The sequence below is a fragment of the Gossypium raimondii genome, chromosome 3, assembly GCF_025698545.1.
Source record: "Gossypium raimondii isolate GPD5lz chromosome 3, ASM2569854v1, whole genome shotgun sequence".
NCBI classification, from domain to species: domain Eukaryota; kingdom Viridiplantae; phylum Streptophyta; class Magnoliopsida; order Malvales; family Malvaceae; genus Gossypium; species Gossypium raimondii.
Window position 1 is genome coordinate 48,265,989 of NC_068567.1, and position 18,532 is coordinate 48,284,520.

The following is an 18,532-nucleotide window of genomic DNA, read 5'->3' on the forward strand; positions in this document are numbered from 1 at the left end:
CATTATAAAATGATATGGCACACCAATCAAAAGGTCTTTAAGAGGTTGTAATGGGGCTTAGGTTACGGGTGCGGAGAAATGTCACTAAAGTCGGTTATAATCGAGATCAAGTTGATAAATTACCAAACTAGAAGAAAAAATAAACAAAAGTTGAATTAAAAACAAGTGCACCAATCAAAAATATTCAAGAACAAAGCCAAGCTTCTTCTCAAAATACGAATTTAACTACTCAAGCTCAATCAACATATAACTAATTAAAAATCAATATATATATTTTGCCTCTTTTTTTATCAAGAATCAAGAAAGAAAATTCAGCAATTCAAATAAAGAAACATAGTTAAGCAACTAACCAAGTCAAATCTCGACAAAAAAAGAGTTAATAAAATGGAGAAAGTCACAACGAAAAAATGGGTCATGAGTTAACATTAATGGGTTAATCAAGAAAAGGTGTGATAGGCTCAATGGGGTTCGCTAAGGATTAAATAAAAAGGTAGGCTTTTTACAGGTTAAGTGGGCTAAACCTAAGTGCCTTTTATCATCTCAGTATATCAAATCAAAGGTGCGGTCTTGACATGTATAATCGAAGCAAGTTCTAGAATAACAAATCAAGTTGACACACTCATAACCAATAATAGAATGAGCATGAAGAATGTATGATCTAAAGGCTCAAAATCTCACAAAAAATCATGGTTTTGATGTCAAACTTGCAAATTTAAAACTTCAAGATAGTACCTCAATTCAGGGAAACAACCTCAAATTTTTAATTTCTAAAAATTAACTTATCAAATTTGATTCTCTCATGACCTAAAGTTTAAATCAACCAATGCACGACTATCTACAAATTAATCCAAAACAACATCAATAAAAATCCCAAATTAAAAATAATTCACCCTAATAGAAGTACAAGAATAATACTTAAACACAAGAAATAATTTAGGGATTTTCTAATAATAATACAAATAACCTCCCCACACTTAAGATGTACATTGTCCTCAATGTACAAACATATATAAATAAAGAATAAGCAGAATATCATATGATAGGGGCAAAACTGAAACTGCCCTAAATATGGATGAAATCGCTAGAATAGTGAAAACAAAAATCGTAGGCAAATCTAAATGTAGTGCATGGTTCCAAGCAAACTACTAAGAAAATAAAAACAAATAATGAAGAAGATTAAGAGGTTACAAACTCAATTAGAAACAACCATAAAAATAAAAACATACTTTAAAAGAAAAATAAACTAAAGAAGTCTAAGAAATAAAATTAAAAAAACAAAAAACAAAAAATAAAAATAAAAAAAAGATAAAAATAAAAGTGAAGAGAAATAAAATCAGTGATCTTCATCGTCAAAGGCATCGGGATCGTAAGGTGTCGGCACTGAAGAAGATATGTGGAGGTGCTGACAGATTTGTTGCAAAGTCGCATCAATACTATCGAATCACTCAAAATAATGTCACTCGAAATGAGTGAACCACTCAGAGAGGTCCGCAAGGGTAGCAGCAGAAGTAGTAGTACGGTGACTCGGAGGTGGATGGATCCTCGTGGTGGAAAGGGGCATCATTTGTGAAGTCCTTCAGCTCATCCTGAGGGTCAAAATGAGATAATCGGTATCGAGGAGGATCCACCCCACACATTTGCTTCATCATCCTCATGGGACTCATACTCGATAACCCCTATAGAGTCTTCTGTCCAGCTAGTGTAAAGGAGGAGGATTGCTCCGGAGTGTCTAGGAGGTCGAAGTGTCGTGTGAGGTGAGTCATGTAAGGGCCTAAGCATATATGACCCTTCCGACTATATTATGTCTAATGGCGGCAAGCAAGGGCGATGAAGTAGGCAAGATCGAGGGTAAACCCCGTTGCCATGCTCCATAGGAAGTAAGCGTCGAATGTACCAATGACCCCGGTACTCTCCCATCGACCGGTCGATGTGTGAGCCAATATGTCATGAATATATCATAAGCCGAAGAAAATGAAGTCGCCTTCGACCAACTCAGGTCATAGGGTGTCGTGCTAGCCGTAAGCTCTATCCAACATAGAGACAACGAATAGTGGATGTGTTGGTATAAAGTGAGGAAACCCTCGGCACTCATGAACTCCGCAGTATAGAGTCCTAAGGCAGCTCCAAATTTTGATATGCTCAGAAGACGTGTCATTCCGCCGTGTCAAAAAGTATTAGTGCCTGGCTCATCATGGCTCGACATCACGTGCTGAAGGACAAATGTCGAACAAAACTCCAAGGTAAGCTCCGAATAGGTAGGCTCGACGATAGAAAATAACTGGTCCCAAGAAGCTATAGTAATGATGGCTCGCACTCTATTAGCTAATTGAATCTGCTCGAAGACGACCCAATCAACACAACGGCCCAATCCCAGTGGCCTCTGTTGAAGATGTTGATAGAGGTCCCCCTGAGGACCCTGTGAAAATTGAAAACATGGATGGCGTGCATCGGCGGAAGGGCCCGAGGAAGATGTCGCGCCTGGAGTCCTTCGCTTTTCCGAAACGGGAACGACGACATTAGATTTGCCTCTAATGTTCGTCATGGTGTATCTGCAAGAAAATATGACCAAATAACAATTTTAGTATTCAATGTAAAATCACGAATCGACATCATGAACCTAATCAAATTGAATATTGAATCAAACCAAAATTAAAATCACAAGACTAAACACTAATCGGCAAAATAATTGAACGAATGTTGAAAGAAAAGTAAGTAAAAATATAATAAATAATAATAATAACAGGAAGAACATAAACTGGCATTACCAAAATAAGAATAAAAGTAATAATAAGATTAATAACAATAATAGAAACAATAAAACTAAAGGTAGCAAGAATAATAATATAAAATAATACTAAAAATAATAATAAAAGCTAAATAGCAAAATAAAATAAAAATAAGCATAAAAATAAAATTAATTAATTAATTTAAGAAAATAAAAATATAGGGCAAATGGGGGAAACTGACGGTGGTGCAATGATCAGAGTTTCTACGAGGGTGCGCGTGGTCATGTTCGGCTGGCCGACACGAGTACGAACAACGATGAAAAGGGGCTAGTCGCTGAGGGGAGAAGGAGAGTGGGTAAGGGGTGGTTAAGTTAGGTGAAACAAAGTGGGGGGTTAGGGAAAAAAAGGAGAGGGAGAAGAGCGAAGAGGGGACGGATGGCTGCGTCAAAAGGAGGAAGAAAGGTCGGAGGTGGGGGAAGGGGGAATAGAAAGGAAGGGGAAAGGAGAAAGAAGGAAGGAGAAAGGGGAAGGTTGGGAGCGGCTTGGTGGACGGTGGAGAGGTGGAAAAGAAAGAGGAAAGGGGAAGGGCTAAGACGACAATTGAGGGGCTTAGATGGTGAATGGCGGTCAGCGGCGTCAGGTTGGTGGAGGAAAGAAGAAGAAGACAAAATGAAAAGGAAACAAACTAAGGTTTGGGTTAAAAAGGGGACACGATCTTCTAAAGGCCCGTGTTGGGCCACACGGCCATATCCTACACCCGTGTGACACTACCTCAGGCTGTGTGTGATTTAAAACTCAAAACTCAATCTTCACACGACCTCGGACACTTCCGAGTGTCCATGTTGTGTGCCAGGCCGTGTGTGCTATACATTCGCTTCTACCACACCCGTGTGACAAGCCATGTCTCATACACGGTCATGTCTATTGCCCATGTAACTCACTGACTTGTAATTAAAATTAAAAAATTAACTACAGTATTCACACGACCTAGGACACGCCCGTATGTCCAGGCCGTGTGTGCCAAGCCATATGGACCACCTCAAGCAGTGTAATGATCGAAATATGGAAAAAAAATAAGTCCCAGGACTCACACGGCCTAGGACACACCCGTGTGTCGTGGCCTGTGTCGTCAAGTCGTGTGGACCACCTCAGGCTGTGTAATGATTGAAATTTGGAAAAAAAATAAGTCTCAGGCCGTGTTACCTACACGGCCATGTCTTCACATCGTGTAACTCTTTGTCATTTGCTCCATTATGCACATGGCCTGGGACACGCCGTGTGTCCAGGCCATGTAACTCACTGTTGATTACCCCATCGTGCACATGTCCTGGGACACGCCTGTGTGTCTAGGTCGTATGGGTTCAAAACATTTTTTTATTTTTATTTAATTAATTTAATTAGAAATCTCAATTAACATACAATAAAATTAAAATAATTAACAAAATTTAAACACTCGGGTTGCCTTCCAAAAAGCATTTATTTAGAGTCTAAGCTTGACTTACCTTGTTTGCGCACAGTTATGGTGGTTCGCAAAGCAGAAGCTCCTCTTTCTCGTTATCAATTTTATTTTTAAGATACGGATTGAGTCAAGTAGTGTTTACCTTAAATGTGCCGAACTCAGAATGTGTTACCTTGATTGTACTGTAGAGGAAGACATTCAATACCGTAAATGTGTTCAATCCATTTGACTTCAGCTCCGAAAGCAATTCATGGATTCATTTTGTCCAGCAATACTTTGTCCCCAACCTTAAATTGGTTCGTTCCAGTCACATGCTCATCATGGCGTCACTTTGTCTCTTCATCGTGTTTTTTTTATTTCTTATTGACATGTGTTCACCATTCATCTAGTTCATCGAGTTGCACCATTTGCTCTTCATAAGTTGTTCTGTTTCTGTCACCTTGACTAAAGCATGGCTCCATCATGTTTTCACGAGGGATTTCTTGCAAAAAAGGTTGAGCCACATGGTTACTAACATTTACAGAACATTTAAAATCATCTTGATCCCTAGAGACTCTCACAAAATCACGTGCTTGGATAATAATCTTTTCGTCACCTACACGAAGCACAAGTTCACCCGTACCAACATCAATAATAGTCCTAGCAGTGGCTTAATATGGTCGACCTAAGATCAAAGGTACCTCACTATCCCCATCCATATCTAAAACAACAAAGTCAACGGGGAATATGAATTTATCAATTTTCATGAATACATCCTCAATAATACCCTTATGATATCTAAAAGTTCTATCCACTAATTGAATACTCATCCTAGTGTGTTTGGGTTTCCCAACACCTAGTTGTTTAAACATTTTGTAGGGCATGATATTAATACTGGCCCCAAAATTATCCAAAGCATTATCAATATTTAAACTACCAATGAGACAAGGGATAGTGAAACTTATTGGATCTTTTAGTTTGTTGGGTAGTTTATTTTGGAGAATGGTCGAGCAAACTGTGTTGAGCTCCACAGTCGATGAGTCGTTTATCTTCCTCTTGTTTGTTAACAACTCCTTTAATAATTTGACATAATTTGGCATTTGTGAAAGAGCTTCAACAAACGGTAAGTTAATGTGTAATTTTTTTAAAAGCTTAACGAATTTACCATATTGTTCGTTCATGTGGTCTCTCTTAGACGTGTTAGGATATGGCACTCGAGGTTTGTATTCTTTGACAACCAGCTTTTCTTCTTTCTTACCTTCCTTAACCTCATCATTGTTCACCACATCTTATTGCCTCGGTTCTTATTCAAGTTCAACTTCCACGTCTCAAACAGTAATTGTGTGAAGCTGCTCCCTTGGGTTAGTTTCAGTATTGCTAGGCAAGCTACCTTGTGGTCTTTCTGAAACTAATTTAGCAAGTTGACCTATTTGATTTTTGAGTCCTTGAATCAACATTTGCTGATTTTTCAGTGCTGCCTCAGTGTTTTGAAAGCGAGTTTCTGACATCAAGATAAACTTTGGCAACATCTCCTCAAGGTTTGACTTTTTCTCTTACTGATAAGGTTGCTGGAAGCTTGAAGGTGGTTGTGTTCTTTGATTTCCTTGACCACCCCAAGGGAAATTGGGATGGTTCCTCCAACCTGCATTATAATTATTACTATAAGGGTTATTTTGAAGTTTAGAATTATTACCTATATAATTGATTTGCTCATTCTCTATGCTAGGACCGAAGGGTAAACATTCTGGATTATTCATTCCTCCTCCATTTGCATCGCATTACATCACCGGATTACCTGTGTAGAAAAATATAAACCATCAATTTTATTATTTTGTGCTTCTGCTTGGTTTGATAACATGGTGACTACATCTAGATTAAAACCACCGACTATTTTCATCGGCTTTGTCCTCATGACTTGCCACTGATAATTATTTTGTGCCATCTCTTTTACAAACTTATAAGCTGCTTCGGATGTTTTATTGTTCAGTGTACCATCGGCTGCTACATCAATTAACTGCTTAGTTGAGGGATTCAAACCGTTGTAAAAGGTTTGAACTTTCAACCATAAAGGTAGCCCATGATGAGGGCACCTTCTCAATAAGTCATTGTATCTCTCTCATGCATCATATAATGTCTCTAAGTCGATCTGAACAAAGGAAGAGATGTCATTCCTCAACTTAGCTGTCTTAGCCGGTGGAAAGTACATTAGAAGAAACTTCTCAATCATTTGAGCCCATATAGTGATGGAACCTCGTGGTAAAGAGTTTAACCACTATTTTTCTTTGTTCCTTAACGAGAATGGAAACAACCATATATTACTAAAGTATTAGTAATTATCATTTTCCTATTATTTAGTCGACAAATTGAAGTGATTGGTTTTAAACTAAAATTACTAAATTGGTTTTAAACCAATGAGAGAAACAATACCTAGGAAAGAATCCACCTATACTTCATCTATTATTATGAATCTGAATTAAATGATTTATTCAAGGCTCCCGCTCATCCATGCACCAAGGTGCCGATGGTGCTCGAGGCTCCCGCACATCCAAGCAACAAGGTGTCGATGGTGCTCGAGGCTCCCGCACGACCAAGGGCCTAGGTTGCCGACGACCCGCGTCGGTCCACGCCCCGAGCCGATCTGCGGACCGGCTCTCGCCGTTCCACATCCGACCAGGGCGCATCGCCGGCCCCCATCCGCTTCCCTCCCGACAATTTCAAGCACTCTTTGACTCTCTTTTCTTGGTATCTTGATCCGTAGAAATACCTAAATTATGCCAATATCTCTTTCGAGAGTAAGAGGAACTGATTCTAGGTTGATTAATTGAAATGTCTTTCTAATTAAAACCCCTATTATCGCATTAACTTGATCTATGGATTCCCTTATTAGATTTGACTCTAATCTGGTAGATTTATGTCGTTCTATTTCTAGGATTGCATGCAACTCCACTCAATTATGCTAGATCTACTCTTAAGCAGGGACGTTTCCTCCTTTGATTTAAGCACATTAAACATGAATTAATATTCTGAAAATATTAAAACAAGAAATAAGCACACATAACTGAAAACAAAAATCAAGTATTTATCGCATAAAACAGAAATCAAATAATAGAATTCATCATAGGTTTCATCCTCCCTAGGTATCTAGGGAATTAGTTCATAATTCTAAATAAAAACATCTCAAAGTCAGAATAACCACAAGAAATAAAGAAACTCATAAAAACTTCAAAGGAAATTAAAAGGATGTCTTTGATCTTGACGGAAATTTGCTTCAAAGTTGGCTTCAATAGTGTTCTTTGAGTTGTTTTCTTTAATATTATCTGATGGCTCTCATATCTCTTCTTCTAATTGGTATTTATAGACTTTATAATGCTTATAAAGCCTAAAAATTATGTATTTCCACGTGTTTGAGAAGTAAGTTGCAAAATCGACACAGTCTGACACATGGTCGTATGTCTAGCCCATGTGGCTCACATGGTCGTGTGTCTAGCTCGTGTGGGAAGGCCCAACCCGTGTGGCTCCTAAAATCTACTCTTTTTGTCTGATTTTTACTTATTTTTTGCTCCATTTTCTCTCAAATGCTCACCTAAGTATAAAAACATGAATTCAAAGAAGTAGAAGCATAAAATTTACCTTTTTGCATGAATAATAATCCAAAAACAAATTAAGAACGGGCTTAGAATATGTTACTTTTATCGCTTATCAACAACCTTTGAGGATAAGCTTTAATCTTACAACTCCCTTAAGATCTCTACCCAAATATTAAGATTGCAACTCCGTTAAAGTTTCTACCCAAACCTTAAGACTCAAACCTCTTAAAGAGAATAACAAATAAGCAAGCTAAGAAATAACCCTTACAAGATCAGAGTGTTTGCAAATTAAACACAATATAAAGAGAAACACTTGAGGTGAATGAATATAATGAAAGCTCACAAGTGTGTATTAGAAAATTGTTGAGAATAAAAAACACAAGGTTGTTTTTTATTGATCTTTAAGCTTAATAATCTCTCTTGTTGTTGTAAGGCCTTTGAAAGATGGTATTTATACCCCCTAATTGATTTCCAACCGTTGTGGTTGTTAGAGAAATGAATAGAGCCATTGGGGATGAAATAACCAATACATTTAATTCTCCTGCAACCACGAGCATCGATACTTGCTAACAAAGGATAAAAATTTTTAGAAATTAATGCAAAATTTGATAACCGTTGGAGCCAGAGATATCGATACCAAAGAAAATATATTGATACCAATTAAAAGGTATTGATACTGGATCGATACTTGGCTAGATTGTCTAAAAGTCATAATGCCATTTTAGTATCGATTTTTAGAGAGGTGTCGATAAAATTAAAAAACTATCGATATTGGCAAAAAGCATCAATACTTTTTGGCTTGGAGCAATACTAACTTGTTTTAAAGCAATTTTAACTCGATTGAAACCATTTTAACTTGATTAAAAGTTTATTCAAAAATTTTCTAAGAGTTCAAAATAGTAGGTTCAAATTATTTCTCTTAAACATCATTTGAAATACAATTTTGTCAATTTTGTTCAACTTTATCTTTTATTCAAAAACATTTTAATTTTTATATCAAAACACATTATCATAAAGCTTGGTATAACAATATCCCCTTTTGATTTAACAAAACATTTGGTAAATTTGTTTTGAATAATTTAACCCTTTATAAAAGTCATTTTCAATTTAAGGCTTAGTGAACTTTTAAGAGAAAGTTTGAAATTCATTTTACTTAGAAAAGAATGGTCACTAAATTTATATAATTTGTATAATGTCAATTAAGCACAATATCAATCATTAATCAAATTATCTTTGTTGATAATTTAACTTTACTATCAACAATTTACCTTTGCTTTCTCTCATTCTTGTTATGTAAAAATGAGCAAATAAAGATTAGGAGAAAAGATGGTTAGTTCAAGAATTTAGAAATAAGAATTAACAAGAATTCATATAGCTTTTGGCGTAAGGTATATAGCATGTAAGTGCAAGATGACAAGTTATACAGAAAACATAGTCATTTGAATAAACAAGCATATAAGATTTTGGCATAAATATACGATAAATAAACACTAAGTGCAACACACCATAGTTATAGGAAATAAACAAAATAGTAGTGCAAATGTCATGAAAATGGCATGAAAGTGCAATGATTATCCTAATCATCATTATTATGAGAAAATGGAAGATGATGATCTAAAAGCAAAGCCATTTGTAAATCTAACGAAGAAAGCCTAGATTTAATGTCATCTCAAAATCCTCGAAGATCATTACTCAAAGAGTGAATGGCATCAAGAATGGAAACGTTGATGTTGGAAGAGGATGTAGCGACATGAGGTTGAGAAATCGATGGAGGAACATGCTCTGGTGCAAGAACATCCTCGTAAGCGCCTTCAACATCATCTTCTTCATGAGTTGCTGGAAGTTCACTCTTTAACTAGTCTCTGTTGTTAGGATTGAAATAGTAACCAGCATGACGAAGGGCCCCATAACTAAGATGTTGATAGGAAATGATAAGGGTGCTTCCACTAGTGTTAATCTTTAACTGCCTAAAGATGTATGACAAATAAGTGCCATGAGAAAGGGTGTTTTTTGTAGACATTGCCCTCCTAATGTCTTTAGTTATGTCATTAAACAATAAAAGTGCGAGGTCAGGACGCCTATCGGATTGTACACAATTGACCCACCAATAATCAATGGAGCAAATGACGACATGCTTTTTTATAGGTCTAAGGATCCAAGTGATGATAAGATGAAGGACATGATCATGAATATTGAGTTTGGACGTATATCTGGACTCAATATAAAGAGCGAGGTTGTAGGCACCTCTTTCATTGGATTCACCTTTGAAGGATAAATTTAGAAATTTTCCAAAATCTTCTAATGTTAGGCGAATCAAGGTATTCATTAGAAACGATTTTATAGAAATAATAGTTTCGCCTGACTCATCATGTTCGAATTTGACATTAGAGTAAAAAAAACTCGAACAAGATTAAGGTAATTAGGCGAATGAATTTTGAAAAAATCAATCAAACCCCAAGCACGAAAATTTGGACGATAAGAGAAATTTATGGTTTTTAACATATCAAAATCTAGCTTTCTAGACTCCCAAACACACTTAGACACAAATTTTCTATTAAAACGTTCTCATTCTGCTTTGGAATGAAAATACTCACATAGAGACGGTCTAGACCCACTTGAAGGATTAGAAGAGGAGGCATTGGTTCTTAGACTCTTTTTAGGGGCTTGTAAAAAATTTCGTTGAGGAGTTTTATCAAGGGTTTGAAACGAATTTTTTAGAAAACTTATAGAAATAGACAACCCCTGCAATAATACAAAATTTATAGATTCCAAATCAACCTAAAATCTCATCAAAATTCAAGATTTTAATCTACATTTCATAAAATTTTAAAATAGGAAAAGTTTAGGTTTTACCTCAAAATTGTTGAAATATTGAAAAACTTGAAGCAATGTTGAGGAAAGCTTGATACAATGGTGTTAGAAAGTGTTTTGGAGTAAAGATTTAGTGAAAAAGTGGAAGGATTTGTGAATAATTTAAGTGAGAGTTGAAAGGGTTTTCGAATGGTTTCAAGGTTTTAAAATTATTTTGAAATCTCCCCGATGCAAGAATGATTAAAACCCAACAGGTATCGATGTTTTTAAATGGGTATAGATAATTTTTATCAAGTATCGATAATTTTAGAAAGGTATCGATACCAAATGTCCATTCTTTTTTCCAAGGGTAGTGATTTTCCAAAAAGCAATTTTTGAAGTCCTAATGTACTCTAAAGGTCCTGAATTGAATCTTAGATAAATTCTAATGTTTTCATGTGCATGAAAATGCAGGAATTAAGCGAGATTCATATGATTCATAGAGTATAACAAATTCATAAAAAATGACTAAGTTAATCAACTAAAGTTCAATCAAGCAAGTTCAAAGGTATCAAAAATAAATTATGCTAGACAAATATGGTCAAAATAGATTAATCAAACACTTTAAACTCCCTCTATCTTTTTGCATATAAGAACCATGGAATCATGCAAGCATGTTTTTTCAATACATCTTAAATCATATACAGTTTAAAAATCATTCAAAGTGCATAGTAAAGATTAAACACAAAGTCAAGGCAAGATGGTTAAACTTAGTTCTCTCCTAAGTGTCCAATTTTTTTTCTTATCTAATGGTTTTGTAAAAATATCAACTAATTGATACAAAGTGTCAACAAACTTTAGAACAATATCACCTCTTTGGACATGATCTCTAATGAAATGATGTCTTATTTCAATGTGTTTAGTTCTAGAATGTTGGATGGGATTTTTAGTGCGACAAATAGCACTTTGATAGAATGGTATCTACATCAATTCCATAGTCCTTAAGTTTTTGTTTCATCCATAAAACTTGAGCACAACAACTACCAGCGGAAATGTATTTTGCTTCGATGGTGGACAGCGCAACACTATTTTGTTTATTTGAAAACCATTAAATTAACATGTCGCCTAAGAATTGAGAAGGATCGAAGGTGTTCTTCCTATCTAATTTGCAACCTCCAAAATCCGCATACGAGAAAGTATGCAAGCTAAAGTATGAATCTCTAGGATACCAAAGTCCTAAATTATGAGTGTCTCTAAGGTACCTAAAAATTCTCTTAACGACTTGTAAATGTGATTCATTAGGGCATGATTGATATCTAGCACACAAGCAACCACTAAACATAATATCCGGTCTACTTGTGTCAAGATAAAGCAATGTGCCAATCATGGATCTATATACCTTAATATCAACACATTTACCTTCATCATCTTTGTCAAGCTTTGTCGAAGGGCTTATTGGAGTGGCTTGAGGTTTGAGGATGTCCATCCAAAACTTCTTGAATATTTTCCAAACTTCAACTACTAAAACACTTAAATCGATTGAAATCATTTTAACTTGATTAAAAGTTGATTCAAAAAGTTTTCTAAGAGTTCAAAATAGTAAGTTCAAAATTATATCTCTTAGACATCATTTGAAATACAATTTTGCCAATTTTTGTTCAACTTTAGCTTTTCTTCAAAAATAATTTAATTTATTATAACAAAACACATTATCAAATAAAGAAATTTTATATTCCTAGATTGTTCTATAAAGAATTACTATAGAATTTTTTATAGAAATTGATATTCTTTCTATACTCCGCTTAGTGCTCAGTGAATTGTTTCTATTAGTGCAAAACATAGACAATCATTGGGCTTCATTGTATCATCGAGGTCATTTGGCATTAGCTCTTTTGGACACTATAATATAGGTGGAGGCGAATAGAACTTTAAAGAAAGTGGTGTTGATACACACCTTGAAGTCTTCATTAATTTCTCATAAGTTCATTTTTATCCCTACACACCAACATACTGTACATATTAATTATAAAATACACACCTTGAAACTTTTGTTAATTTCTCATAAGCTCATTGTTCTACACACTAACATACTGTACATATTAATCATAGTAATCATACATCCATAAAAAGCAATATACATCTTATCCATACGTCAAAATTATAAAAAAAAATGGAAATAAAATTATTTTACCAAGATACATAAAATACGAAATCTTATAATTAATGACAATATGGGAAACAAAGTGATTTGATGGGCACTTTTTCAATTTCAAAATTTTAAGGATTTAAAAAAAATTGAAGGATTAAAATTGATATTTTACAAGGTGAGGAAGAAATATAAAAATTAAATTTTCAACTTTCGATTAAATTGAAGGGTCGGTGAGAGGCTAGGATGGTAGCACGTGGATTGACCAAGGCGAGCAACGATGGTGTAGGAACGATGTAGCAGCCAAACCGAAAAAAGAAAGATGGAAAAAGAGAAAAAAGGAAAAATTGTGGGTTAAGAACCTCCAGTTTTGAGTGGGATTTTTTGTGTTTCTTTTTTGTGTCACTTTTTCATACAAATTAATTTACTATTTATAGTAAAACACCTTAAAAATCCCAGATTAATGCAACTTAATGATTTAACTAATCTACAAGATAAAAATTGAAAAATAAATAAATAAATAAAACTATTTATATAAAATTAAATTAAATTAGTCTAAGAAAATAATAATAAAATAATATATGTATATAAATTCATCTACCTCTTAATTAATTAATAATAAATTCCATAAGTATTCTAGTATAATTCTAATAATAATCACCCTATTCTAATAATTATCCTAAAAAATTTAATAACATAAAATCATATTCTAAATAAACTATAATAATAATAATAATAATAATAACCAACACATATATGATTATAATATTTTTTCAAATAAGAAATTTAAATTTAGTATGATTTTCATAACTTTTGTTTTGATATAACTGCTATGATATTTTTTTCACTTTTTAAATTGATTATAATTATTTTTAAATGCCAATTAAATAATATAATGGAAAATAACGAGTATTATTGTCAGTTCAAAAATTTTTAAACTCATGTTTTATATATACTAGCTTCTATGCACATACGTTGTATGTGATTTCAAACATTTAATTCTTAATTAGTTTTTAAATAAAATATTTTTAATTATCATTACCTATCATAGATAATGATATTTTCTTTCAATTTTAAATAATATACAAATGTGAATTTATATAAAAATAAACTATAATATTATTTGAAAAAATAAAAAAATATAGGTAAAGCAACATGCAATAATTTTAATAATAGTTCATGATAAATATGAAGAATATACACAATTTATAGATTTTTTAAAAATTGCAAATGAAATTATATATAAATTACAAATGCAATTATACATAAAAACATATACAAATGCTAGTTTCTTTTAATTTTTAAACAATTTTAATAGTGTTCAATAAAAATAACAAAATAAATTATACATAAAAATATATACCAATTTATAAGTGAAAAATATACTTAATTATATCCATAAAATGTACTTAAAAATACATATTACAATATACAAACAATGTTATAAAATAATAGATAAGAACATACAGGGTTATGCATAAATGTGCATAAAATAATATTAATCTCAAGACATTCATGAAAATATAAATAAAATTATCATGCTTATTATCCTAAAGAAATAATTTATCATCAGATATAATTATTACATAAAAGAGTTATACATCAAGTTTATTCTTTAAATCGATAATTATAAATAAACCATACTTATAATGTAAATATTAATCATACCAATCAAATATCTATAAAGAGAAATATATCATATACATACGTAAAACAAAATTAGAAGTAAAATTGACTTTACCAAGATTACGGAACCTTAGAATTAACCACAATATGAGGAACAGATTTATTTGACCAGCAATTTTGCAATTTCAGCATCTTAAGAGTTTTAAAAAAAAAAATTGAAGGACTAAATTTGACATTTAAAAGGCGAGGAAGAAATAAAATGGGAAGCCCTTATTTAAAAATTGAATTTTCAAAGTCCAATTAAACCGAAAAGGCAAGAGATTAGGATTGTCATTTTTTAATATAATAATAAATAAAATAAAATAAAACATGAAAAATTCATCTCTTTTTTATATCGACGCGTTCTGTAGTCGGAGAACCCAAACCACTTCGATTATTGGCAACGAAAACTTCAAAAGATTGATGGATAATATGCAGATACAAAATAAAGTATTAAAAAAAAGTAATGCAAAGCAACCTCTAAAGGAAGAAAATAATGTCAATAATAGAATTAATAAATAATGTTATATAATAAATAAATAAAAAGAAATGAATGAATAAAGGCTACCTGACACGGGTTGGATGAAACGGGTACGATGACTTGGGACAACGGTGATGGAGGCACGACAGTTGGTCAGGGTAAAAAGTTGCGTCGATGAGTAGCTAAGGGTCGAGGCAGGCGAGAGGCTGGGACAGTAGCAAACGGATCGATCGAGGCGGGCAACGGTGATGTAGGAACAGTGCAGCGACCGAACTAAGGAAAAGAAAGATGGAATAAGAGAAGGGAAAATTTGGGTTAAGGACATCTGATTTTGAGTGGAAATTTTTGTGTTCTCTTTTTCGTTTTTTGTCCCTTTCTCATTATTTATAGTAAAAAAAACTTAATAGTTCTAGATTAATCTAACTTAATAGTTGGTTCCCCAACCTCTAATAGGAAGATAAATAAGTTTTAGTGCGCTCAAGTTCACGTCTTCCTATACTGATGACAATATTGATGTCAAACGAACTAAGGCTTTACTGATATAATATATGAATATAAAATAATACTATTTCATTTAACTCCTAATTATCCTAATTTATTAATGATGTTATTAATAAGATCCATAAGTATCTTAATATAATTCTAATAATAATCATTTTATCTTAAGAAAATTTAATAGCATAAAATCCCATTCTAAATAAACTATAATAATAATGATAATAATAAAGAAACCACCAACACACACTAAACTTTAAAATAAATTTGTCACATCCCAAAAATTAGGTTAGTAAAATTAGGTATTAGATTGTGGTCTTGAGAGAAAAATTGGGTTTAACATCATAGAAATTAAAATAGGATAAAATGATTAATTAAATAATAATGGTAATAATAAAATATTAAAATAATTATTGGGTCTAAAAATTGGGTGGTGAAAATTTGGATTAGGTGTTCAATTATTAAATAACTTAAAACAGATTTTAAAAATAAAATCGGGTTTGAAAACAATTGAAAAAATGTGTTTTAATTAAAATAAGGACTGATTTGAAAATAAAAAAACTAGGAATTTTTAAAAGACAACTTCCCCTTAATTTTAAAAAAAAAATGTTCATCTTCTTCCCCTTTAAAAACACCCAGGTTCCATTCAAACAAGTTTCCAAATTCAAATCTGATATTTTCTCTCAAAATTAATTAATCCTTGGTGATTTCCTAGCTATACAAACACCTCAACACCTTCCAATTTTAAAGAAAAATCATTAAATCCTCATTGTTCTTCTCACGTTCAACTTCGAATTAGCTCCACAACTTATTGTTTTCTTTAAATTGAGATAATGCCTTGACTTATTATGATTAGATTAAGGTTGTTATTTTTCTAATTTGGAATTTAACTGAGTGTGTTGAGAGTTTTTAAGGTTTAAAGCTTTTTAATCAAATTTTGGTTCAACATGGTGAAATCTGAAATAATGAGTAAACCTACTATTTTTGATTGATTTCTAATCTGTTTTTAACTAAATAGAAGGTATTTGAACTCAATTTGACAGATCGGTATCCAATTTTAATGACTTTCAAATTTCCCCCTTTTGTGTGTTCAAACAAGCTTGATTTTTTCGAAAACTTTAAATTTGTGAGATTAGGTAGAATTAAAGGTTTAAATTTTAAATTAGATGGTATTTAGGAATATTAGAATCGAAATTAAGGCTTAGAGATAAAGTTTGAGTGGTTAAACACCTATTTCGGCAAAACTAGTTAAATTTTCGGTATGAGAAAAGTGAACTTACAGTGGTGATTTTGATGCTTTTTTTTTTTAGTTTAAGGCTGTTAATAATGATATTTTATTGTATTTAATGTGTATGCAAAGTTTCGGATTCATTGGGAGGTTTCACGAGCAATGCAAAAGGGAAAGAAAAGCTTGTTTGACATTGTTGTGCAAGAGGTATTAACTAAGGTGAGTGGTTTGATATACTACATTTAAACTCCAATACATAGGATAAGGTAACATATGCGAGTCCCCTGCTTAATTAATATGTAAACATTGATTTCTCCCAGTGCAAACCATTGCAATTTTGTTGATTGTTTGGTATGCATGTTGTGCAATTTTAATAAGCCAAATGCATGAATTTAAAATGTGCGTGTAGTTATAAGAATAAAATAGGTAGATTGTCACTGTAAATAATGTAGTTGACGTGATAAATGTGTGTGAATTGTGCATCTAATTATTGCATTTGTGTGTGAGTTAAATATTAAAGGTGAGTTGAAGTACTAAAATGTATGTGCATATATATAATAGATACGTATAGGAGTTTTGTTATTTATATATAATATACGGGTTTCGTGTTATATATAATATATATGAGTGGAGTTTCTAATATATATGCGTGCATGGGTGATATATAATATATATATATATGGGTGCATGGGTGTTGTATGTATATATATTTGCGTGGGTCTGCTATATACATAGTACATATATATGTGTGGTTTTGCTATATATAATATATATGTAGGTTTTATTATATATAATATATATATGCATTTATAGGTTTTGTATTATCTAATATATATAAATGTATATGAGACTTTTAATGTATGCTAAAAATTTGAAAAGACAATGGCCAATAAATAGGTATGTATATATATGTAATGTATATTTATATATGGTTTTGTAATGCTTGCAAACGGTTATAAAAATATATAATGTAAACTTCTATAATATGCGAATTTGATTGATAATGCACATTTATCCATGCACGAACCCATAAGTGAATTATGAGTTTTACGATATTGCAAGCTTTGATTAGTACAAAATTATATTATTATGAAATGTTAAGTGCGAGCTCAACTATAGTGTGAGCCAATTATATTTGTAAATTATGTTATATTTTAAACCATGTTAACTTGGTGAATTATATTATTATGGGGAACTATGTTAATTTGGTGATTTGTATTAATATGGTGAACTGTATTAATTTGCCAGACTATGTATTGTGAGGTTTTGAGTTGTATTGCGTGCCCTATGCTAAATAAAATATGCAAACAATAATTTATGTAAGCTATGACATGATATGTGAATTGTGATTATGAGTGCAATATATGTTGCATGAAAGTTATATTATTTGCAAGTCATGCTCTATTGCGAATTGTGAATTGAGAATTGTGTTATAATGTCTGAGCTCTATTTAATTGCGAGCCCTATTATATTGAATATTGTGAATGTGTTAAAGAGATATTTTGGCATTGTGACCTTATGAAACCATTGGATATAGTTGGCATGCTATAGAATTGTAAGTACTCACCCTCACTATTGCAATGGACATTGTGGCCCGAGATGCGTTGGAGAGATAAGAGAATGTTGAGCATAGCTCCATTTACCATAGGTAGCGTGGTGTGTTTAGAGAGTGTGAGCATTGCGTAAGGCTCTTTGAGTCCAAAAGTAATGAGTGTTTTGGAGATCCGTTTATCTAACGTGTGGTGATAAAGTCCCCTATATGTTTCATAATCACAGAAATGCCAATTTATCATTATTTGAAATGTATGAGTTATAATGGAGTATGAACTATTATTTTGCATGGATTGTTATTCGGTATGAATTGATATTTCATATGAACTATTATTTTGCATGAGTTGTCATTTGGTATGAACTATTACTTTATATGAACAGATGTTTTATGCGAATTGATAATTTATGTGATCTGCCCATTTTAT

At 32.5% G+C, this 18,532-nt stretch overlaps 1 protein-coding gene, 1 long non-coding RNA gene and 1 other non-coding gene across 3 annotated transcripts; 1 reads left to right on the plus strand and 2 right to left on the minus strand.

Moving 5' to 3' along the window:
• Positions 1-1,114: 1,114 nt before the first annotated feature.
• On the minus strand, positions 1,115-15,174 carry LOC128039823 (uncharacterized). The gene is made up of 3 exons (XR_008194512.1): positions 14,921-15,174; positions 5,858-5,959; positions 1,115-2,549 (listed from the first exon to the last, which is right to left on the minus strand). It is a non-coding gene; the product is annotated as an uncharacterized LOC128039823 (long non-coding RNA).
• LOC128040158 (small nucleolar RNA R71) lies at positions 6,237-6,343 on the plus strand. Its single transcript, XR_008194817.1, has one exon. It is a non-coding gene; the product is annotated as a small nucleolar RNA R71 (small nucleolar RNA).
• LOC128039822 (uncharacterized) lies at positions 6,636-6,897 on the minus strand. Its single transcript, XM_052628442.1, has one exon. It carries the CDS (start codon positions 6,843-6,845, stop codon positions 6,651-6,653), a length of 195 nt encoding a protein of 64 aa, XP_052484402.1. The 5' UTR covers positions 6,846-6,897; the 3' UTR covers positions 6,636-6,650.
• Positions 15,175-18,532: the final 3,358 nt, after the last annotated feature.